The sequence below is a fragment of the Empidonax traillii genome, unplaced genomic scaffold (assembly GCF_003031625.1).
Source record: "Empidonax traillii isolate 1590-97213 ecotype Southwest subspecies unplaced genomic scaffold, ASM303162v1 scaffold13:size3042203, whole genome shotgun sequence".
Classification (NCBI taxonomy): Eukaryota; Metazoa; Chordata; class Aves; order Passeriformes; family Tyrannidae; genus Empidonax; species Empidonax traillii.
This window is the reverse complement of record NW_020955206.1, coordinates 678,026-703,164: the sequence shown is the minus strand read 5'-3', so window position 1 is coordinate 703,164 and position 25,139 is coordinate 678,026. Positions and strand designations below refer to the sequence as shown.

Sequence of the window (25,139 nt, the reverse complement as noted above, 5' to 3'; positions counted from 1 at the left end):
AGCTTCACCTGGCTCAGCCCTTTGAAGTTGAAGGAGTTTGATTTTCTTGTGCCAGGGCTGGGATTTTCTGTTTAGCAAAAAGAGGAATAAAATAAACAAATCCGAGAAGCCCCGTGAATGGTTTGGGATGGTGGGAATAAGGTGAGCTGGAGAGGACCATGGTGGAGAGGACCCAGCTTAGGGATGTGGTTTGAGTTGCTCCTCCCAGAATTTTGGGGATATGACCCATCCTTCTACTGCAGCTCACCAAGACTTTGCACCTTTACATATCATGAATTCAGTTCTCCAACAAAACTCATTTTATCTTCAAGGCAAGGCACAGGACACAAGGACACAGCCTGGGATATATTTTTTTTTTCCCTTACTTGGATTTAAAAATGGAATTTCAGTACAAAATGGCAAATGACACCTCAGTGAATTCACTCTCCATTTGTAAGCTCCAAAAATTTAAAGGTAGGGAAGGATCTGGCACAGCTGCCTGGAGCTAAATGGGAACTGGCTCCAACCCCGTTTCCATGAATTTGGGAGACCTCATGCATTCCATGCCCCAGCTGGGCCACAGGCACCTGCTCTCCACAAGGTCTCCCAGCTGGCTTGGGAATGGTTTCCCCCCCCTTAATGTGACATTTCCCAGTGTAAAACCACAGGGAAAGTTGGATTTGGGCTTTTGACCACAACATTTTCCGTGTTTCGCTGTGTTTTGCTTTCTTGGGCAGCAACAAACACACTGAGGGGTTTTGGGGGGATTAAAGAGTTCCATTTTTTTTTTTCTCTAATTCTCTTGAAATGTGACTTTCAGAGCCATTTTTTCCAAGCCTGCAATCCCCACTCCCTCTGTCCCATGCCATCCCAGCCCTTCCCAGCCCTTCCCTCTTGCTGTCCCACTGATGGGAGTTTCCTGCTACTCCTCCTTGTGCTCAGGTGCACAGAGCCCAGGCAGAAATGATCCATCCTGCCATCCCAAAATCTCCCAGTGGATCTGGGAAGCCTGGCAGCGGGTGTTGGGAAGCCAGGCTTTCTCTTTGCTATGCGCAGCACCTGCTTTGTGTCTGGCTGCAAAGAGCCAGAGCAGACGGTTTTGGCTGCATTACGTCATGTCAGAGGTCACATTAAGCAGCTTTTTTCCCTTGATTAAGAATTCCAGAGATGGGGGGAAGGGGGGTGTGGAGGAAAAAGCAGACAGAGGGAGCAGGCAGGGAAATATGCCTGTGGTAAGCAGGTAAATGGGAATTTATGCACAGATAGCTAATTGGTGTGTCTAATATTCCACCCCCTGAGTACCAGCACAGTATTACTGCCTTCACAAATCACTCAGGGCGAGCCTGGTGCAATAACAACGAGCCGGGAGAGCTGTGAAAAGAGCCAAGCCGGAATTAAGAGCGGGTTTTATCAGGGCAATAAAGGCCAGATAGGGAAAATAACAAACAGGTTGTTAATTGCTGCCATCTCCCCATTCCCTGAAGGCATTGTCTAGACAGAGCCTGGCCCTGGGTCGTGCCTACCCCGACCCTCCCCGGCAGGTTATTGCTCTGGGATCTGGGGCTAGAGAGGTGTTGGATGTGGGATGTGTGCCCGGAGAAGCCCGTGGAGGGGGAAAGGGAGGCGGGATGGACACTGCAGCTCTCCCCAGCTCTGCCCTAAATCAGGGTTGCTCCCGCAGAGGTAAAGCCAGACAGTCTGCAGTGCCTATTAATAATTCAGTCCCAATTTGTCCCATCTAGGAGAGCATGAAGACCAGCCAAGCCTCCCTTCCTCGCAGGCAGGGATGGAGATGCTGCCCGGAGCAGGCAGAGCCTCCTGGTGCTGTTGCAGAGAGATCAATCCCACGCTGGCAGGGCCGGGAGCTGGGAACGCCTCTCTTTTGCCATCCTGGAGCGATTGGATAGCCTCGGGAGAGGGTTGCATCAGCATTCCCATCTCCCAAAGCTCTGGGGTTTGGTTACCGGGCATCGATCACTTGGGGACTTGTGCTTTGTGTTTCTTGGTGCATCTCTGCTGGATGCAATTAGGGCCAGATCCTGCTCTGCTGTGCCAGAGGGAGTGGAAAACAACCCCTGGGGAATCAACACAGGGGAGGGACTCGCGCTTATACCAGCCTGGCTTTTACACACGGGGGAGGTGGGACTGTAAAACTCCTTTTCCTTGTTTCATCCAGCCATCCCTCCCCAAACAAGGTGCATCCCGAGGCTTTCCCTGAGCCCCCGCTGCTTTTCAAGAGCTGGGGTCGGATGGCAGAGCCTGCAAATGCTCTCTCTGAATTTTTCCTGAAGTATTCTCTCGCAGCTGGTGTGTGTTTTAATTGAATTTTGCCATTTGAAAAATACATGAAGCTCTGTAATGGAAGGAGGAAACATTCCTCCTGTAGGAAGATAAAGATGCATTAAAAAAAAAAAAAAAAAAAAAAAAAAAAAAAAAAAAAAAAAAAAAAAAAAAAAAAAAAAAAAAAAAAAAAAAAAAAAAAAAAAAAAAAAAAAAAAAAAAAAACCACCAACACATAAACCAAAAAAAAAAACACATCAACCCAAAAGCTGCCTGATTACATATTGACCTGCAGACAAAGTGAATCCAATGGAGCCAGGTTGGCCCCTTAGGAAAACTTCAGGCTGTTCATTATGGCCAGGGATGAGCTCACTGGCAGATTAACTCCATCCTCACCACTTGTGATGCTACAAGCCTTCAGTGCTCGCAGTGAAGCCTTCAGTGATTTGCAAGTTTTCCATGAAAACAGGGACCACGGGGTCCTTTTACGTGGTGCAAAGTGTTTAGGACTTGTTGCAACCTCATGTATGATCCTGTTGAGGAGCTGGAGAGCTCAGGAGAGGTTTCCATCAGCTCTGGGTGTGGGATGGAGGAGGGCTGGGGGGTCTCCATCCCTGCAGAGGGTCCTGACAATAAAGCAGGAATTTCATACTTTCCTGTCAAGCCTCAATCCCACTGAGGAGGGGATCCCTCGGCCAGGCTTCGAGTTCAGGGGGGCATCAGGGAAGTGAGGAGTTTGCTTGGAAAAGAACAGAAATCCCTTGGCAAGAGCTGCCATGTGAATTTCAGGAATTTTCTTTTGCAGAAATCTTGTCCAAATGATGCTTTTTAACATTTAAACATTTAAGCCAACCCAGAGCTCCCTTTGACCCTAAACATGAGTTTGCTGTTTTTTACTGAGGAGTAAAAAAGGTGTTTTTCATACAGAAATGCAAGAAAAATAGGAATAAGGATGGCAAAACCCTTGCCTGGATCCAGCTCCCCCTTTGCACTATCACTGCACTCAAACAATGGATGGAGAGAGACTCAGTAGTGAACCAGGTTTCTTGTGACTCCAGGTGCCATCCCAGAAATTCCAGGTGTCCCATTTACAGCTCGGAAATGTTTCTGGGGTTCTGTAAACTTGCTCTAATTTCCAGCCTAATTTTTAAGCAGTTTGTCCCACTTGTTCTCCTGCCAAAGAATTCCATTAACCAAAACACCTCTTAAGCCTCACCTGGTTCCAATTTTGCTTCCTTCCTTCCTGAATTCATCAGGATTTTGCTGAGAGCTCCCCCCTTTTTGGCTAAACCAGCCCCCAGCCTCAGGTTTGCAACAAAGGCCTTGCATTGACTCCTCTCTCAAAAAAAGCCAGTCCAGAGTCGCTGCTGGAATTCCTAAAAAGCCAAGTTCTTCCTTGCAAATCAGTTGATTCCAGCTTCTTATAGATTAGCTGGAGCTGATAAACTTGGCATTAGGAACCAGGCACAGGTATTATCCCTTCCCTTGTCGGCTCTGGCCAAATCACAAGAGATCTGCGAAGATTTACAGAAATCTGGTTGGTTGGGATTTTTCCTGCCTCCTGCCAGCTCCTCTTGCCAGTTTGACCACTTGCCCACTCATCCTCCAAGAAGAGTGAGTCAGCTTGGCAAAAAAATAATAAATAAAATATTCCAAGCCAGTCCCAGCGTGGACTCTCTGCCCTGACCCAAACTGGACCCTTGGGACTGAAAAGTCACAAACCGTCCTGGCCATCGCTCCTCTGGCTCTTCCCAGCCCTGTCCTTGCTGAAATACCATCTCCCAGTTCACCTTGGATAGCAAAGTGCACTAAAACCCTGGAATCATGGAATGGCTTGGGTTGGAAGGGACATTAAAACTCATCTTGCTCTACTCCCTGCAATGGGCAGGGACACTTTCCACTAGGCCAGGTTGCTGGATTCATCCCAGCTGGAGGAGGAGGCTGAGGAAGCTCGGAGGTGGGAGGAATTAAACAGCTCCTCTTGCATCACTCTTTCCTTCATCCCATCATGAGCCCACCGGAACGAGATGATCTTTAAGGTCCCTTCCAACCCAAACCATTCCGCGATTCTATGATTCATAGGGAAGGATCCAGCCTTATTTTGACTGTGGTTTCCAGCAAAAATCCACGGCAGCACTTAGGGCAGGAGAAGAATAGTGATCAGATCGGGTCCTGTCCATGTGTCGTGGAGAAAAACCCGCTTTGCAAGGAAATAAACTCGGGCAATTAACTGGGAATTAAGATTTAGCAGCCGCCACGAGCAGCAGGAACGTGTAGAGGAGACAGCTGTTAAATTTGGGATGTGACAAAGTCATGCGAGCACTAACTGGATTACTTGCATTTATTTGGGAATACTGATGTATTTTATTATACAACATATAGATCACCATAATTCTGCTTTTCACTCCAGCGGCGCCTCCTCCCCCTCCCCCTCCAAGCGTCTTAGGGAGCTTTACAAACAATTAAGCTGCGCTTTCCATCCGCTTTGGGGGAATCCAGGGTATTTGGGATCGGAGATGGCTTAATTAATGGGATTGATTTTTAACCCTCTCTGAGCCAAAGCCTCGAGTTTCAGCTTTTAAAAGTTTGCTGCTCTTCGTGGGCTGACTGTGGGATGAACTGGCCCGGGTCACTGGAGTGAGTTTTCCAGGAATGCAGATGCATCCGTCCCTCCAGGGGTGGTGATTTTAACCCATTTAGGTGGGACATCAGGAGGAATTTCTGCATGGAAAGGGTGGTCAGGCACTGGAAGGGGCTGCCCAGGGAGGTGGTGGAGTCCCCACCCCTGGAGGTGTCCAAGGAATGACTGGGCGTGACACTCAGTGCTCTGGGCTGGGTGACAAGGTGGGGGTTGAGCATAGGTTGGGCTCGATGGTCTTGGAGGGCTTTTCCAACCTCACTGATTCTGGAATTCTCTAAAGGGGGGAGATGATAAATCCTGGAGAGAGGAGCAGAGCTTGGGTGATCACACAGTCCCAGAATTGGGTGATGGCTCCATGTGGGCTCCTCCCCCTCTGCAGACACCTCCATGTGTCCCCATGACCCTTGGAGGTGGCATAAGCTGCTGTTCAGCGCTTCCAACCTCCTTCTCTGGCAGGCAGTGACAGATAAGTGCCTCCAGTTGCCTCTCCAGGGAAGAGTTTTGGGAGGCAGAGTGTAATCCTGCCTGCTGAGTTCGGTCCAGACACTCTCAGACGTTATTAATCCTTTGTACCAGGCCAGCAGGGACCTGCAGCCTGCTCCAGGAATGTGCTGCAGGATGGGAGGGACAGGCATATCCCCAGTTTTCAGTCCAGGAGGCAGTAAAGGGATAGATGGATGAAGGATCCTTGGATCCACATCTCTGGGGGGCTCTCCTGGAAGATGTCAGATGTTTAACAACCTCGGTGTCAGTTTTTTCAAGCCTCAGGTGGCCCCATCCTTGGCACTGGGGGGGTTTAATCAGTGGGTCTGATGTCCCAGCCTTTCCCACAGACCACGTTGTGCCAAAAATGTGGCCTACAAGAGACCTGGAGAGGGACTTTGGGCAAGGACCTACAGTGACAGGTCAAGGGGGAATGGCTTCCCACTGCCAGAGGGCAGGGTTGGATGGGATATTGGGAAGAAATCCTTCCCCATGAGGGTGGTGAGGCCCTGGCACAGGTTGCCCAGAGAAGCTGTGGCTGCCCCATCCCTGGAAGTGTCCAAGGCCAGGTTGGATGAGGCTTGGAGCAATCTGGTCTAGTGGAAGGTGCCCCTGCCCATGGTAGGGAGTGGAACTGGATAATTTTTAAGGTCCCTTCCAACCCAAACCATTCCATGATTCTATGAAAAACAGGAGCAGTTTGCACCTCCTCTCCTAGCAATTTGCTTCAGCTCCTGCTTGGAGCATCCCTGCTCCTCCTAAAAGAGAGAACTGGGATAGCTGTCAGGGAATGGGCTGTAACATGTTTGTCCACTCCCCCAACCCTGCACGAGTGTTGAGCAGAGAGAGCACTGGACTCGAGGTGGGTAGAAAACCATTTCAACCCAATTTTCGGTTGCACTGTTCACAGGGGACCTGTGGGACCTGCAACAGCATCACCACAGCCCCTCCACCACCTTCAACAGCTGTGGAAAACGGGTTGGATCCACTTCCAGGGCTACTCCAAAGCAGCCCATTGATGTAAATAAAGCCCTTGTTAAGGCAGGGACACTTGGAAAGTGTCAGCGCCGGAACACGAGTGACGGCACCGGGAGCAGGGACCAGGCGTCCCTCCAGGCTCAGGGAGGTGACAGCACACAGTCACACCCCCCCTGGTTCATAGCCCTGGTCTGTGCCACACGATGCAATGCCAGGCACATTCCTGGCCCTGTTTTCCATTTCTAGGAGCCTGTCAGGAATGGCACTCCTCCCCGCACAGATGTCGGGAAATTAGAGGGAATTCAGAGAGCAGCAGAAAAAAAAAATGATTAAAGGAGATGGAGGGCCTGATTTTGGAGGGAAAAGAAATCAGCTGAGCTATTTATAGTGCTGCCTGCACCGGGGTGGGAACAGGAATTTTTAAAAGTGCCTGGATAGCTCGGAAAAGGGGAAGGGACAAAGCAGCCTCCGGAGGATGCTCTTAGAGAGGCTGTGTGAGGGTGTAAATCCGGAGTGATGGGATGAAATGTCATCAAACACGAGCATTTGGGGAATCATTGGTGAGTGAAGGGGACAGTTTTTCATCCAGAGGGAAAAAAATGCCCTCAGAAAGATGTGTTGAGGGGTTGTGGAGGTGGTACCAGTGCCAAACCCCCGCTCCAACCTCTGCTCCCAGTATTTATTTACATCCAGCATTTTACGCAAAACATGGGGGTGGGGATGGAAATCTTCCTCTTTTCATCCCAAAGCAAATCGTTTTGGTTAAAAAAAAAAACCAAACCAGCTTTAAATTCAGCACTTCAACTCCAGAGGCTTGTGGGAGATGCACAGAGAGGCTGCTGGGCTGGGATCCCCCACGGAGGGATGTGGGATGCAGGGGACCAACCTGCTCCAGGGTGATGCATCCCTGGGGGAACAAAGCATCCTGCTCCTGTTTCCACATTGATTTCCAGGCCGGGAAGCAGCTCATGAACGTGTTGTTGCTGTAACATCCCTTGTTCCTCAGCGAGCCCCAAGCTCCCCATGACAGCTCCCCTGTCGCAGCCAAAGGGTTTCAGAGCAAAGGGGTTCTGTGGGGGCAATTTGGGGTTGTCCATGCAGGGAGGAGCTGCCTAACGTGGTCCTTGTGTCTCCTGTTGCCTTGCAGGACCTCTCACTCCAGGGCCAAGGCAGAGGCGGCTGTGACAGCGGCGCAGAAAGCTCAGGAGGAAGCGCGGATCGCCAGGATCACTGCCAAAGAGTTCTCGCCTTCCTTCCAGCACAGGGAAAACGGTCAGTTCCGAGCCCTGCAGAGATCCAACCCCCCCAAAAGTGAGCCCTGAGCAGAAGCTCAGTCTGTGCCCGCAGCTCCCAGCCCTCGCCAGGATTCTTGGGGCGGGAAACCTCCCAGGAACACCAGTTTTCAGGGGATTTGGCTCAAGGCTTTCAATCTTCCACACTTCCACCTTGTTCAGGGCTTTTTTGTCTCCTCTTTTCACACCAAAACACATCCCATTGTCCGTGACGGTTGCACAGAAAAAAATGGCAAGGGCTCTGGGTGGAAAATGCAAACGCAGATGGTCCCAGAGGTCACCACTGATTTTACACCCAGGGCTTGTGTGGTTCATGATTTCTTTGGAATGCCTGAACCGGCACACTCTAAGACCTGATCCTTCCCTTGGCTGTGCAAATCAGTCATGTCTTTCAAGGTGTTGGGAAAATCCATGTTTGAGCTTGGCCTGGTAGCAAACCCTGCTTTCCTTCCACCTTCCTCAACATTCCTTCGCAGTTTGTCCAGATTTGTGCTCATTGACAAGAGGTTCAGGCCCAGCAAAGGCTCAGGGAGGAGGGAGCTGAAGCGAAGCTGTGGTCGGTCAGGGGTCTGCAGGAAAGCTCCAAGTCCCCACAGCAGTAATTAGCACAATAATTAATATATGGGACTGGGTTTATTCAAAAGTTTTCCTGCACCAAGCCCTCATTAGGAGGCATCTGTCATTATTGTCTCCCCCTCCCAGCTCTTTAACTGAAGATTACTCACTCAGCTTAATTGCTCCAGGGGCTGGTGCCAGTGACTCACATTCCCTGAGGATGGAGAAAAGGGATCATTGGATCTTTTGGCCCAGCCTGCCCATGTCCCAGTCCTCACTTAACCGTGGCACAGAGGCTGAGGGGGCAGCCCGGGGCATCCCATGGCTCAGCAGGATGAGCCAGATGGGCTTTGAGGGCTGGCTCCCAACATGGGCCTGCCTGAGCTGGGGCAGATCCCCATCCAGGAGACATCCATGGGCATTTTGGGATGGTGGAGCAACCCCCCAGCAGAGCACCAGAGCCCCACGCAGGTCTGTGCTCGCTGAAGAAGGTTCAACACCCCCCCCACACACACACATCTCTCCTGCCGAGGTGCAATTTGTACATCAGAGATCTGAGCTTTCTCGCAGGTCTGTGTGGTCCCAGGGGCTCCTTCGGCCCTGAGATATTCCTCATCTCCATTTCCTCTTGCCAAGAGACTTTGCTGTTTTAAATCACCTCTTGGAAAGATATTTTTAGATAATACATTTTTTACTACCTCTCCAGACGGGGACACGGTGCTTGACTTGTGCCGGGGTTCGTGTGGCTGGTGCTCCCGCCTGGGTGGGTTGGGAGTGAGTGAGGGGAGGGGAAAGGAGGCAGTTCCACTTAGAGCACATTAAAAAACAAACACACCATCCGAGATGTGTCGAGAAACCTGGAAGCGCCTGCCGAGCGACTCAGGCACATAATAGGTGGGAGTGGTTGTGACACCCCACGATCTCCGGAACCTCAGGCTGCAAACGGCCCGGGGGGAGTGGATGAACAGGGGTGGAGGAGCTGCCACCACCCAGCACAGCACTGCAGGGGCTCTGAGTGCCCACCTTGCACAGGATCGTGGGTGCTGGATGTGCCCACCTTGCTCAGTGCCATGGGTACTCTGTGTGCCCCCCTTATTTTGGGTGCTGGATGTGCCCCCCCTGCACAGGATTAAAGTGCTGGATATGCCCTCCTCGTTCAGCATCGTGGGTGCTCTGGGTGCTCCCCTTGCTCACTGTCACGGGTGCTGGATGTGCCCCCCTTGCACAGCACTGTGGGTGCTGGGATTGAATCCCTTCCAGGGTGTTGCAGGTCCCTGTGCACACTGTGGTGGGTGCTGTGCCACCCACACCATGGGTGCTGGATGTACCCTCCTGGCACAGCATCGTGGGTGCTGGATGTGCTCCTTGCAGTGTGGTGGGTGCTGGGTACCACCCACCTTACCCAGCGAGCGCTGTGGGTGCTGGGTGTCCCCACCCCACAGGGTTTTTTGGGGGCTGGGTGTCCCCACCCCACAGGGTTTTTTGGGGGCTGGGTGCCCCCACCCCACAGGGTTTTTTGAGGGCTGGGGGATACTCAGAGTGGGGTTCATGTCCACCGCCATCCTGCCCTGGTCATTCCCACAGAACAGACTCCAGACCTGCAGGCACAGGCTCCAGCAACGCCTTTAGGCCTGAGGTAAAGGTGTTTACCTGGGAAAAATTAAAATATCCCTGCTCAGTGTCCTGCATCCTGTCCCCTGTGGTTTTCCATCTCCATCAGCCACGGGGATCTCTCCCACCCCATCACTCTCCCCGTGGTTGTTCCTCCTTGGTTCCTGGACGCGGCAGGGTCAGTCCATGGGTGCTGCTGAAGCAAGTCCCCCAGGGTGACAGCAGCACAGCAGTATCAGAGGCAGGAGCTCAGCACCGCTCCCAAATCCCAAACGTGGGTGCTCCGGGGGCACAGGTTTGGCTTTGAAGCCTCCTGGGCTGGGCACAGCTGCCTCAATCCTGCTGGAAATCCACAGTCGGTGCTCCGCACCCTCCTTCGCGCTCTCACAGCCGTTCTTCCAGGAACATCACGTGCTCCACGACTAATTTTAGCTCAGAATAATTGTTGCACATCCTTGGGTGTCAAAAGCCGGCAGGACGGCACCGGTGCATCTGCCGGATTCCTGAGGGAGGAAATGCCTGGATCCCTGTGAGCTCCAGGGCTGGGGGGCAGCACCTCATCCCTGCTCCTCCCAGAGCCCCAGCCAGGGGCTGCAGAACTCAGGGAATCAACCCATGGAGAGGCAGAGTTAGATCAGCTCCTTGCAGGTGTGGGTAGGGGCACATTTAGGATGAGGTAGGGCTTAATAACATGATGTGGGGCTCCAGGGTGAGGATGCTGGAGCATCACTGGGCTTTCTTGCCCCTGTTGTGGGGCTCTGGGGATCAGAGAAGGTGCAGGAGTGGTGGGTGTAGCAAGGCCATCGCTGGTTGTGCTGCTGAGGATCAGCTTTGGGGTTCTTGGAGCTGGTGGGAAGCTTTCAAGTGCCTGGAACTCCAGCAAAGGCCCTGGAGACCTGAATTGTGGAAGATTCCTGAGACAAACAGGGACACCCGAAGTCTGTGGTGAGCCCATTCCAAGAGATGGCTTTCCAGCCTTCTCATCCAAAGCCATTTATTCCCTCCGTGCCTCCGTTTCCTATTTGTGGTATCGGAGAGTGGCCGAAAGGGGAATGTCTGAACAACAAAATCAGTTTGTATTTTGTCCCAGGGACATTTCTTCTGCATGAAAGCAGAGGGGGTGAGCTCCACCTTTGTCCTTCACAACAATTTCCCACCAGGATTCCTCAGCAGCCTTGGATAAATCCCAGGAAATTCAGTCTCCCACAGACAAACAGGGACACAGGGAACAAACTAAGGCTGAACTGTCTGAGTCTTGTCCCCAAAAATTGAGTCATTAGGAAATAATTTCCTGTAAATTGCTTCAGTAGGAGATTTCCAAGCTTGTTTCTATTCACCTCCCCTGTAAGAGTTCTGATGGGGACATCCAGCCTCGCACTCCCATGTGCCCCACACGTATCCCAGTCCTGACATGGTGGGACTTGGGAATGGCTCTGGGTGAAGGCACCAGCACCAGCAGCTCCCCAAATAGACGTGAGAGAGAAAATTCCTCAACAGAAGTGGAAAGATCAGAGCAGGCATTTCTAAGCATTTATTTTTAAATGACGGCAAGAAATTGAGCTCTTCCTTTTGGAGCCTCATTTCTTGCCTGGCCATGGCAATCGCAATTAGACGCATTTCAGGGGCATTAGGCACTTAATATATTTATCAAATTATTCCCGTAATTTAGCATGGCTTTAGCTGGGAACAACTTGAGAGGGGAAAATGAGAATTAACCACTGTTAGCTTGAACCCCCTTGAAATAATTCAGTGTTTTATCAATGATTAACAAGTTGGAGTTTTTTCATTACTGTCTGGAGGAGCGATGTGTTCCTTCAGCAACAGAAGATGTTCAGTCCCTTAGAAGTCCCTGTGCCCGGAGAGACACTGTCTGGGGAATCTCTGGGTTTGAAGGGACTGAAGAGACATCACCAGGATGGAGTGAGGAGGATGGTCTATGTTGTATGTGGTCCTGCCTATGTATGTGAGGCACAGGCACCTGTGTCATCTCCAGCACACCCAGAGGGGCTGAGGAGGGAAATGTCCGTGTTCTCCTGGTCTGTGTGGGGCAGGAAAGCTCTTGGATAAAAGGTTTGTGGGATTTCCCTTGCACATCTGCCCAGATGTGGCCGTCTCTTTATGAAAAACTTCGAGGTGAGATTTCCCTTCTGCACCTGACAGAAAGCCAAGGTGTTTCCCACCCAGGAGAGGTGTGAGAGCCGTTGGCATGGAATGTTTCATGGGATGTCCAGGACCACGGGGTGATCCCAGTGGCACCCACCACACACACAGAGCGCAGGGTAAACTGTGAGCTGCCACCAGACACATCACACATTTCCCTTCTCATGCTTCCAGACTGGGAACTGATGAGAAAAAGTGATCAGATGGATCCCAAAAAAAATCATACTAACCCCCAGCAGCAGCTTTGCATCATTAGTGGCTTCCCCATATCCCTGGGGCTACAGAACCGTTCCCGTGTCGGCTGCAGCCGCTCGCACCGGGCGGCTCTGCGGGTGCTGGGGGTGATGTGAGGGCGGGTTTGGTGTCAAACCAGCGGTGCCTTTCTCTGGGTCCAGTGGCAGCAGCTGTTTATTGTGCTGAGGTGCTGCTGTCCCGATGCCACCCTGCTCTTCCCAACCATCCAACGCTGTTCTGCGACATGAAAACCCCGGCGGGCACTCACAGAATAGAAATAACCCTGTCGCCTTTCTCTCCCCCTCTCTCCTCCCCCTTTCACGGCCGCACAAAAAGGGCTCGAATGCCAGAGACCGAAGCGCCAGAACTCGAGCGATGACATCGAGGTCCTGTCCACCGGGACCCCCCTCCAGCAGGAGAGCCCCGAGCTGTACCGCAAAGGGACCACCCCGTCCGACCTGACCCCCGACGACAGCCCGCTGCAGAGCTTCCCTGCCAGCCCCTCCTCCACGCCCCCCCTGGGCCCTTCCTGCAGGAACAAGAGCGCCCACTTCTCCAGGCAGGTCTCGGTGGACGAAGAGAGGGGCGGGGAGATCCAGATGTTGCTGGAGGGGCGTGGCGGGGATTACCTGCGACCCAACAGCTGGAGCAGCGAAGAGAAGGCCGGCGGGACGCGCGGAGTGAGAAGCGGGACCCTGCGCGCTGGGCAGCTGGGGGCGGCCCCCGCCCCCGAAGACTACCGAGGTCGGAGCGGAGGGCACAAACACTCGGCCTCCAACCACAAGCAAAGAGAGAGGTGGACAGATTCCCCTGCCACGGTTTCATGGACTTCCCACCACAGGTCCCACAACCACAGCTCAGGGAGCTCCAAACTGCTTGAGCTGGACGAGGAGAAGATGAGCAATTACGAGATGGAGATGAAGCCCCTCATGAGGATGGATTCTTATATGCAAGAGATTCACACCCAAAAAAGACACTACAGCAAAGGGGGAGGCTGCAGGAGCGTGGCTGACGACCACCGTGGGGAAGAGCGGGGCTTCGGGGTTCAGAGACTGAGGTCTAAGTCCCAGAACAAAGAGAATTTCAGGCCAGCTTCCTCTGCAGAGCCCACGGTGCAGAAACTGGAAAACCTGAGATTCGGGGACAAAGCTGAACCTCGGCTACTAAGGTGGGACTTAACCTTCTCCCCGCCACAGAAATCTTTACCTGTTGCACTAGAATCTGAAGAGGACAGTGGGGATGCGCTCAAATCCAGTACGGTGAGTAGGAGAAACTGGGTGTGGAAATCTGGTGGAGAAACCTGGTGCTGTTGTGGGTCTGGGATGGGAAGGAAAACTGAAAAACCTGAATTATTGTTGGGTTTTGCCTTGGATCCCCCCTCCTCGTGTCTCCCATCCTGTGAGGTTTTCCCTGAAGACTGCTGTGGTGGGAACAGCAGGATTTTCACTGGAGGATGTGAGCAGCGAGTTTGAGTTTGTTTTGCAGCCCAGCCCCTGGATAAAAATCCATTATTGCTGGGAATTCAATGGAAAAGCTGCAGGAGTAGACAAGGCATTGGTGATGATTCCATTTGGTTTAACCTGTTTTGTTGGTTCTGGCAACAGAACTTCATGGTGGTCCAGGAGTGTGTGGAGGACAACCCTTGTGAGACATCCCATCCTGGGCTCCTCATTTTGGGAGGGTTAAGGATACTTCGGGCATTAAGTGGCTGCTGGGAAGAGCAGGAGGTGTTCAGGCCAAAGGAGAGGAGACAGAGTGATCTTCAAACACATAAAAGCTGCTGCAAAGTGGAAGGGAATAATCTGTTCTCGGTGAACAGAATTAATGGGCTTAAATTCAAGTCTTAGAGGAGGGGCGAGCCATTAGCCATCGCTAATGAGTTGAGGGCTGTAATTAATTGCCTGGGGAGACTGTGGTGGATGGGGGGGAGGAGAGGGTCTAAGACCTGGTTGGACATCAGCAGCTCAGTTGGAACCTGGGCAGAGCTGAACCTCCTTGGGAGGAGGCTGAGCTGTGTGGTTTTCAGGTTCTTGGCAACCCTGGTTTTTGATGATTCCTGGTTTTATCATGGAGAAACTTCCTCACTTGTTCTCCCTGTTGCTTTGGCGTTGCTAGAAGAGGTCATGGGGGTCTAATGGGGCCAGTAGGGAAGCTGCCACTGCCCCATATTGCCCCTTGTCGAGTCAGTGCCAAACACAAGGCAGGGCTGGAGGTGCCCCAGGCTGGATGTCCCAGACCAACCCAGGAGAAGTGGAAAACCTGTAATGCTCAGACAGGGATATTTCAGGCTCTGGCAGAAGAAAGGATCTAAATCTCCCTGTCAGGGGAGCAGAGGATGGTGCTTGGGTGTTTTGGGGTCAAGGAACTGAAATGAATTTGTCAGTCACGCTGAAAATTTGGGCTCGAGGCATGATGGTGTGTAAGGGATGATTCCAGTTGCCATACCTACAGCATCCCTGCTCCTCCAGCACCCTGCCAACATGGCCAAGGTGTTGGCACCTCCAAAGGTGGGATCTGCAGCCCAGGAGCAGCCAGGATGCAGGAAGGACTAAACTACTGATCTGCCACAGCTTCCGTGCTGTGGCTGTGGATAAATCCCCCCCACACACACAGCCCTGAGCTTTCTGCCTTCCTGTTCATCCTGTGAGCTCGGCACAGGCTCGGGAGCACCCACACGGCTCCGAGGGGAGCTGAGCACACTGCGTGCTGGTGTCTGCTCTGCAGGACACGTCCTGAGCCCAGAAAACACAGAGCTCCAGTGAATTCATCCCTGAGCACACCCCACTGAGCAAACCCGCGGGTGTTGAGCCGTCCAGGCTGTCCTTACCTGCCTGTGTGGATGCCTGGAAGCACTGGAGACATGACAGGCAGCATTAGGAGCCTGACAGGCTCTCACAGGGGAAGAGCAGCAGCAGTAATTGCACAGACACCAACCCTGTTGAAGTCTGTGGGACTCGCAGATGCTGCAGCATCTTTGACAACATGACCTCCCGTGGCAGCAGGGAGCTGGGAGAGACATGAATCACAAAGGAGGGATGAAACCACAGTTTCTCCTCACCGAGAGCCACACGATCTTCAGGAGATCTCTGGCACAAACAGTCCTGGGGTCTCTCTCCACCCACACCGTGTCAGACACGCTGTCGAGACTTCCACCTCGCACATAAACCTCCCTCACAGCACTGGAGGCAAATAGCCACTAGCACAACATCACTGGCTATTCCCAGGGAGTCCTGGGCACTAAGGAAGGGGCACAGCCTGAGTGGAAGAGCGCATGGAAAAGCCATTAGGATGCACATCATACTTGTGAAGTGCTGTAGCTGTGGAGCAGCATGTTCGGTTTTCTCACATTCATAACCGAGGGTGGAACAGATGGCGAAGGTTTGGGAGGAAGCTAATGTAATACAGAGGAAGAGATAATATGTGGATTTAAATAACCCACAATGCCAGCAACAATTTGTTCTAGCAGGAATTGCACGGTGCTAGCAGGGTTTGGTTCCAGGGGCCTGGCAGAGAGGGGGTGGTCAGAGAGGAGCAGGGGGAGGTGTAGGAGAGGAATGGGAGGTACAGGGATGTGTGTTCCAACCTCCTGCCTAAACCCACGACCTTGCCTGCACCTGCCATCAAGGCCCTCAGAGCATTTCAAATTTCAGTGAGCGTGGTGAGTCCCCGAGGAAGAGGAGGGTCAGACTAAGGGGGAAGGATTTACCCCACAGTCCCCACATCCACCTCCATGTGTGCGCTCAGCAAGGCAGAACATTCACCGTTCACACACGTAATCCTGCAAAAATCCGCTGCATCCTGCTCGTGCTCCAGATCCCTCCACACAGAACGAAGGCTCCTCAGTTTCCCCCAAATCTCCATTTCTCACACACTAGACTGAAATTCCCCTTCCCTTCGTCCTCCCTGGTGAGCGGCAGCTCTGGGGCAGGGCCGGCTGCACACGCGTGTCTGTGCACGTGTGTGTGTGTGTGTGTGTGTGTGTGTGTGTGTGTGTGCGTGCCCACAGTGCCTCAGCTTGCATGACAGCCTGCCTCCCTGGGATCCACAGCACTGCCATCTGGGAAGCTGCTCCCTGCAAAGGGCATTTCTCATCTCCCAGGCAGCTGGGCTGTTCCAGAAAGGTGCCTGCCAATGAGCGGGAAGGATGCTCGGAGCTGAGTAGGGCTATTTTTGCCCTACCTGGAGTATCCCTGTGCCAAACTGAGGTCACCCTCCCAGCTTAGCTTGTTTTAAAAATAATCTGCCATAAACCAGCTCTACACAAGCCATCAATGAGCCCAGTGAGCTGGCTCTGTGTTGAAGTGCCAGGCCCAGCTTCCAGAGAAGGCACACCTCTGGCAGTGCTCACCAGAGAAGGCTTGCAGTGCAGGGCTTACAAAAACACACCCAAAAAACCCCACTGCTCCTGATTTCTCTGGACCAGCTGGAGGCTGTGGGGTCCCTCATTTCCAGCCTTTTCCCCCCCTGCAAATGTAGGAATGCACACTCCAGGGAGGAGTCAGACTTACAGGTTGCTCTAGGAGCTGTGGGAACTTTTCTCTGTCATTTTTCACCAGTCCTTTTAAAGAAGCTCCCATTTGTTGGAGCTGCACATAAGTAATTGAAAAGTACTCTTAGGAAGGTCATTTTTTGAGGCCACCACTCAATAACACTGATGAAATTCAGCCCTGCTTGGCGTTCGCTCTCAGGGGATTTGGGGGTTTCGGGGTCATCGAGCCAGTGCTGAAACCACACAAATGCTTTAAAATCACATTTAAAGCCAACTGATCTCTCTGTGTCTCTGTGTGCACTGACCCCCTCATTCACAGAACAAACTCCCATCAATTGTCAGCGTTGGGGCAGAGGGAAAAAGGAACCAATGTGCCGGGACCGGTGTCGGTGTTGTCGGATTAAGGGATTTATAGGAACGTCACCATCCTTTCCATCCTTAAAGGCCCACGAGGCACAAAGCTCAAGCCTGTGCCTGGATGCCTCAGAGGTTCCTGGAGCCTTTGAGGAGATCTAAAATGGGAAAGGAAAAAAGGAATTGTTGAGCAACTGAGAAAGGAAAGTGGCTTTCTAAAACACCAGCAACCCTTTTATCCATCTGCACAAAACACAGCACACTGTAGGGCTGGGGGGAAAAGAAGAGACCAGATCTCCTTTTCTGCAGGTGCTGAACATCTGCAGCTTCTGAGAGGGACAAGAAGGGCTGTGGGCACAGAGGAGCTCAGCATGCCCGCGGGAAGGGCCGGTGCACAGGCACGAACGGAGCCTGATTCATCTGCCTGTCCTCATTTAGCAGGAGCAATCACGGCCGTTTAGGTGGAGACTTCCAGGGACACGTCGTGGTCTCACTAAAGGCACCCTGGAGACGTGAGTAGGCTCGAGACTTGGCCCTTTAAAATCCCACTGTCTCATCGCATCGAGACCGATGGGAGGGCAGGAGCCAAAAAATAACCCCACCCCAGCCACCCCTGACATTTCCTTCCACCGTCACAGGCTGGCGGATAAAATCCCAGCGCTCTCAGCTGTTCGCTGCCTCCTCCTGCAAACAAATCCGGGGGAAAAAAAACTGCAGCAAAGGCAGTTTAGAGGCTTCTCCTGGGCGAGGGATCTCCGAGAGAGACCCCCCTGTCCCCCCCCCCCCAGGCCCCCGCGGGGGAGGCGGGGAGGGATTCCAGGGCTGCAGCATCTCCCTCCCTCGCGCGGCGAGCGAGGGGCGTATTTGCCATCAAGATATTCCGAGCAGGTTTCGCTGTCGCTGGGGAAAGTGAGGAGGAGGCAGCCAATCTGCAGCAGGAGCAGGGATCTGCCGAGTGCTCCGCGCAGCCGGAGGGAGCCGAGGGAGGGATCAGGGCAGGGGGCTCAGGGCACAGCCTGGCACGGGACGGGGAGGAGGGGATGGAGTGCCAGAAATGGCACCTCCCCACCGATGCCATGAGGGATGCTCCCCTTCTCCAGCGCTGTGGGGTTATTCTTGAAGGGACTGACCTCGAAGTGACATGTTTTCTTTGGAGAAGTTGGGCGCTTTTAGCCCTAGAGATTGTAAAATGAGTTAAAAATAAGAACTGGGTGTTTTCTCTGTCCCAAATAGGCACCCACTGTTTGGGTTGTGCGCAGAGATGCTCCCAGATGTCTGCTTGGGACCAGTCTACTGGGAAAGGCACCTGGGGACTTGTTTGGCATTAACATCCCTGGGATTGAACCCCCTGGCTTATCCCTGTGGTCTTAGTCTTCCAGCTTCAGGTTTTTCCATTTATTTTTATTCCCCATCAGGAGCCATCTCCAGGTCTCCTAACACAGACATCCCTGGGTTCCCTCATTTCTCTCATCTCAACCAGATTCAGCCCTAATCCCAAATGGCCATGGGACCTGCATGTCCAGACAAATAGAATCCATAATTACATGGGAATAAGGAGGCAGAGGAGCCCTCTTGCCATCCCTCTCACCCCTCTGGAATGAGGCAGAGCTTCGCCCCAGGGGCTGCAGTGTGTGCAGAGCAAACCTTTTGGGGGTTGTCTCAAATAATAACCAGAAAATGTTCCTGTTCTAATCTCTCTCATGTTCAGACATCGCAGGTGTGATGTGTAACAACAGGAGGTGAATAATGTTCACAGAGGAATGGGATGTTTCGCTTGACAGGGTCCGGTTTAAAACCCTTTTCATCTCCTGGGCCCTTTGATGTTCCTGAGGGAGCACCTTTGCTGACTCTGCTCTTGACATCCTGGATTCAATGTAGGGGTTTGAGCCCAATTCCACATTGTTTAGCTTGGAAAACTCTGGGATCAAACACCAACTTTTGAATGCACAAGAACCAAAAATCTTAAAAACAGACACAGAGCTCCAAACATAGATGAGCAAACAGACAGAGAGCTCCAAACACACATAAACAAACTGTAGACAGAGTTTTCTCCCAGCACCTCTAAGCTGAGCATTGAACCAGGGGGCACAAACCAGTTCACTAACAGGCACCCTCTCAGCATAAATCCTCATATTTTTAGCCTTATTCTCCCCCAGAAGCAGGTTTTCCATCCCATCCAACTCAGTTTCACTCACACAGGCACGTCTGGCATCTCCCGGGCCCCTTCCTGGAGCCACGGGAGATGCTGCAATCCACTGGAGAAAGCAAAGTGAATCCCTGATGTTTCTTTTGCTAAATGCTCCTCACCCATTTCACAGAGCCTGTTCCTGGCAATTATGTGACAATTCAGCACAAATGTCATGGAGCTGCTAAGTTTGCAGCACTTTCCGCAGTGCTGAGGCTGGAAAACGGTGCATATATAGTTTTTTTTTTTTGCTGATCCAAGTCCTTAGTAATTACACTTAATAGATCCCAGAGGGATTCCTAGGTAACCTGCACTATGGTTTCCATGGCAGAGAGGCAGAGCTTGTAGCCTGTGATAACAGATAATAATGGATTGTTAATGCTTAAATTAATTATGCTACAATTGCATTTGTAAACCAACTGTCCCTCGTATTCCCAGTAAGACTCTGGAGTTGCTACACAACACTTACAGGATAAAAACAAACAAGACAGAGGGGCAGAAATTACTCTACAGCTAGGATTACTGTTATTACTCCTGTGCCATAGCAAGAGTTTATTCATATTTTAGTGTATCCATGAGTTTATGTCTAAGTTTCTGTTCTTTAAGCTTGGAAGGAAATCTAAAAATTCTTCGGAGGTTCTCCCTGTGGATACAAAAGGACCCTTTTGCCCAGCTAATCTACATTGCCCACCCTTGGCAGATGTCTTCCTTCTCCTGTGAAGCCCTCCAGGGACCTTATTATACAAAATAAAAGTTAAAAATCCCAGCCTGGATTTGCTGGTGAAATTCTCGCCGGAGGATGCTCGGGCACACCAGAGCTCACTGGAATGTTTCCTTTCCCTGAGCCAGGCTGGTAGCCATGCTGGGTGGGATTCATCCCACGTCACTTGGGCTCCAGACAGCCTGGATGGGGAGTGCAGGCTGGATGTCTAACATTTAGGCAGCTAAAATTGGGTGAGAGGACGCTGCCAACTGGCGTCTGCCTCCCAGGGAAGCGGGTTCTGGAAGGGCGGGTGCAGAGCTGGGAGGCAGGACAGCATTCCAGAGCTGAGCCTGGCTCCTGGCTGGCAGGAAGGGTGGTTTAACCAAATTTCCCAGCTCCTGAGGGCCTGATTTCACAATTTCCTACTGCAGGGCTAAAGAAAGTGTTGGAGATTCTTGCTGTCTTTGACACACAAAGCCCAGCTCAAGAAATAGACCCAACTAGCCTCAGGGTTTTCTTTGGGCTCCAGGAGATCCCTGCCTGTGGCAGGGGGTTGGAATGAGATGATCTTTAAGGTCCCTTCCAATCCAAACCATTCCATGATTCTATAGGAGGCCAAAGATGAGATAAAGCTCCACCAGACAACACAAAGTTTCAAATGGAGGGCACTGTCTCTTCTTTCCAAAGGCAGTGGCTCCCGTTAGAGGGTTGGGATGTGGTGGGAAGAGTTGTAAAAGCCACTGGTTCTAAAACAATGACTGGAACTGCAGCAAAAGGGAGTTCAGTGACCTATGGCCAAGCTGGGCTCAGCAGAACATCTCTTCCAAAGCAGAGTTCCAGAAATGATTCATCTCCTGCCCGGGCACCGAGCTGGAATCACTTCTTGGATGACACATATCCCAGGCCATCAAAGGAGGCAAGGGCAAGTGTTTCCTCTGAGCAGAGGTGAAGGCACAAAGACCTGACAAGATAGAAATAAGCCAGACATAAGGGTTTAGAGGTGCAGCAGGATTCGTAATTGGAGCTAAAACAGAAGCTTTGGAGTCTCAAAGCTGCTTATCCACCAGCTGCCGTGGGCAGGGCTCCAGCCCCACACCGAGGGAGCAGCCCTACCTGCCATTCCTGCCTGGAGAGCCCTCCATGGAGCTGGCATAGGGAAGAGGGTGTTAAAAAGAAGGAACTGTAAAAAGGAAGCAGAATTTGTGAGTTGTCAGACAGTCAGAGCTGTTCGGTTCACAGAGACCCCTCCCCTCCCTGGTCATTCTATTCCTGGGATGCTTTTGCTGGCAAATGTGGAAGATCCCACCCATGCAGTGGCAAAGGAAGGATTTTCTCCTGCCTCTGCACCGCAAAAGGGGATGCAGGATGCAAACAGGCACAGACTGAGCCAGGGAGCCGAGCAAAACATCCGTGCAGGGGAAGGCAGGTGCTGCCGATGGAAGTGGGTGTTGGCTCCCCCCATTTTTCCACATGAGGGCACGGCTTTGATGGACTGGTCTGTAAATCATAGAACTTTGGAATCATTTAGGTTGGAAAACGCTCTAAGATCAAGTCCAAGCATCCCCCAGCGCTGCCAAGGCCACCACTGACCCACGTCCCCAAATGCCACATCCATAGGGTTTTTAAATCCCTCTGGGTATGAGGACTCCATCACTGCCCTGAGTGGACAATCCTTTTGGTGAGGAATTTTTCCCTAATATCCAATGTAAACCTCCCCTGGTGCAACCTGAGGCTGTTTCCTCTTGTTCTGCTGCTTGACACTGGGGAGAAGTGACCAAAAAAGTGTATCCCTGGACACATCCCATCAGCATCCTGTGAACACCAGTCCCGAAGGGTTGTGAAAGGTTGTCCCATCAGCCCAACAGGTCCATCCCAAAGCGTTTATGAGGAACTCCAGGGAATTGGAAGGGTTTAGTGGTGTGAGCAGAGCAGGGGCACAAATATTTGCTGCTTTTTTGGCAGGGAACTCAACCACTGAGTGGCCCAGGGCTGATGGAAGCACGGCCGAGCCCTCCCTGGCTGCGGGGCCGAGGGATCCGATAGCGTTCCCTGTGTCCCCGTGCCCTGCCAACAGCAACAATGACAGCGCTAATCGCCTGCAATCTGTTATTATATTACCACGGGCTCAGAAATGGTAAAACCCAATAATCTTGTGAAATGCAGCTAATCCCCCCCATGCCAATAACGCCAGCGCGGGGCTTGGCAGCGGCCGGGCTGGAGAAGGGGGAGGACTGGCAACAAGGGGGTGGTTTCTGCCTTTGGAAGAAGCCGGGCGTGGATACCTGGCTGCCAGGAGAGGCTCTCCACAATCCCTCCGTTGGTTGGCTGCCTTTGACCCTGTTGCTAAGCTACAAATATGCCTTTCCAGCGAGCTCCAGCATCCTCGCTCCCACCCACTCCCAACTGCGAACTGAATCAGCCTGCTCGGAATGAAACGAGCTCTGGCCAGCAAGGACGGTGTTTTTACCTTTTATTTTCCAGCAGCTCTGCAGAGTGGCACAAGGAAAGCTCCCAGAGGGTGCCCACCCCTGCCCCGAGCCATCCCAGCAGCCACAGGAGCGTTAGGAGGAGGGCGGGAGCCTGGAGAAAGGATTTAGAGCATTCCAGGCAGTTAGAGCTGGCACGGCTCGGCTGCAGCAGGAATAGCTGAGGATCCCAGCTACTCCGAGAAATAGCTACCACCTACCTGCACACAGGATTGCTCACCCTGGTGTGAGCCACGTTAACACTCTGGGACAGGGAATGTTTGGTGGCGGGGATGAGGAGGCAGGGATGGGGTGACAGGGATGGGGTGACAGGGACAAGGTGATGACATGGAGGTTTTTCTGACCAATGTTCTGCACAAAGATGTGTTGGAGGGTTGTCTGCAGTCCCCATGCTGAGGGGTCTCTTCCTGTCATTCCTGGGATTCTAATGGGGTCCAAGACCACATCCTCGTCATGTCCCACACAGTTGTCTGGGCTGTCCTTATGCTCAGGGGAAAGCAATGGATGCTCCTGAGGGCATGTTCAACCCAGGCTGTGGTGGGTGTTCCATGGGCCAGAGTTCCTGCAATGGTTTCCAGGCAGAATGACACAATCCTGGAATGGGTTGGGTTGGGAGGGACTTTAAAGCTCATCCAGTCCCACCCCCTGCCACGGGCAGGGACACCTTCCACTATCCCAGGTTGCTCAAGTCCCATCCAACCTGGCCTTGAACACTTCCAGGCAATTCCCAGATGCTTTATTCAGTTCTTACAAACCTCAGGAAATGTTATTAGAGCTTTCCCAAAGTGTTGCCTGAACACAGACCACTGTTTGCCATTACCAGGATGCCTGGAGAAACAATTGTGTTTATTGGGAAATGTCCTGTGGAGACAATTTCAAACCATCCTCAAATAACTGTATGATCCAATAAATGGGGTTCTTCATTTTCATTGACCCCCTGGTAAACAACCAATTTTAATTTTTTTAAGGCCAGATTTCCTGTGGGAATGATATGGGAAGTCCATGGCTTGGTCAATGGGTGCATCCAGGTGCTTGCTTAGAAGCCTAAAAAAATTCGCCGAGGGTTTCTGGGCACTTTGGGATCCCTTGCTGGGGTGTAAATCAGGGTTTGCCCATCCACAGACCTGCCTGGACCCCTCAAGGCTCCTGACCCTGCTACAAGGCAACCTTGGGCAGAATTCCAACCGTTCTAACTGCTCTCCTTCTCTTTCTCTTCCAGGGTTCAGCTCCCATCCTGGTAGTCATGGTGATCTTACTAAATATTGGAGTCGCCATTTTGTTTATTAACTTTTTCATCTAATTCAAGACTGTCTTGTTTGCAAAAATAACAGTTACATGTATGAATGGGAAAACAAAACAAAAAAAACAAAGAAAAAAAAAAACACAAAAACAAACCAGAACCAAACAACAAACAACAACAAAACAAAGGGAAAAATCATAACTCGAACTGTCCTCCGACAATTTCCAAGTCTTTTCACAGAAGAACAACAAATGATCGAGTCTCACTCACAGTTTGCCTTTTTTCCTGGGTAATGTTTTTTGGATTTTAGCCAAAATTCTTTGCTTGTATAACACTATGCTGTGTGGCATGGCAAAATGCTATCAACACTCTGCCCCCCCAACATTGGGAAGGATGAGAAGGAATCCCAACAAAAGAAAACCTCGTTTCCCTTCCCCTCACCATCCCCCTCCCCCCCCCAAAAAAAAAAAAAATGGTCATAACAACAGTAATGAATCCCAAACTGGAAATTATATGGGGGGACCATGGGGAGAGTTTGTTTGGTGTATGTTTGGGTGCTGGGATGCTCCAGGCTGAGTTTCCCAGGAAAACCCACAACAGCTTTAATGACAAATGGGAGAGAAAAGTAAAATCAGGCTTTTCTCCCCTTGGAAATGGAGGAATGTTGCTGTAAGAAGGAGGAGAGAAGGAGCACAGGGAAGGCATGAACCCTGTTTGGATGGAAAAGATGGGAAAAGGGGCCCCATTTTGTATTTGTTTTTAAAACAAAGCAGCAATTGGCCTTTCCCAAAATTCCTTGGGGCGGGGGGGGGGGGGAATAGGGAACACGAGGTGTGAGCAGCAGCCCCACCACCCTCCTGCCTTCACTCCTCCTCCCCAGGCTGCTCCCTGACACGGCAAGGCTGGAAAACCACCCAGTGCTACTTTTAATTCACAACCAATTTCTCCTGGGTAAAAATGTGTCCCTGGATTCCCAAAAAAAAACCAAAAAACCCCCAAAAAACTTAGAGGCACCATCAGCAACACGAATTGCTGGTCATTGTGCCGTGCTGGTGAGGAGCATCCCATCCCATCCCACCCCATCCCATCCCATCCCGAAGCGTGTGCACGGAGATGCCGGGAAGCAGATTGGTGGGGAGGGCCAGGGGAGAGAGGGCTCAATTCCGACCCACTTGGGATAACAATAAAACAAAACCAAGCAAAAATAAACCTGTTTTTCCAAGGCATCTGGGGAGGAGCACCTGGAGCATGTCCCAGAGAGGAGGGAGAGGGTGGTGGGTTTGTCTCTTACATCTTGCTGTGGACTGTTTCAGACATCATGCTTGGGCTCTGAGCATGTAGTATTTTGCACTTTGTAATGCAGGATGTATATTCCAGCTTCCAACATGTCCCTGTAAAAAAAAAAAAAAAAAAAAAAAAAAAAAAAAAAAAAAAAAAAAAAAAAAAAAAAAAAAAAAAAAAAAAAAAAA

The 25,139-nt window shown here is 51.7% G+C and overlaps 1 protein-coding gene across 1 annotated transcript in view; it reads left to right on the top strand.

Annotated features, from left to right (window-relative positions):
- Window positions 1–24,146, top strand: part of JPH3 (junctophilin 3) — a 54,412-nt gene extending 30,266 nt beyond the window's left edge. The window contains exons 3-5 of the mRNA XM_027890345.1: window positions 7,509–7,633; window positions 12,550–13,472; window positions 23,650–24,146. Coding sequence (XP_027746146.1) covers window positions 7,509–7,633; window positions 12,550–13,472; window positions 23,650–23,730 — 1,129 coding nt within the window. The 3' untranslated portion in view covers window positions 23,731–24,146. The remainder of the gene's footprint in view (window positions 1–7,508; window positions 7,634–12,549; window positions 13,473–23,649) is intronic.
- Window positions 24,147–25,139: the final 993 nt, after the last annotated feature.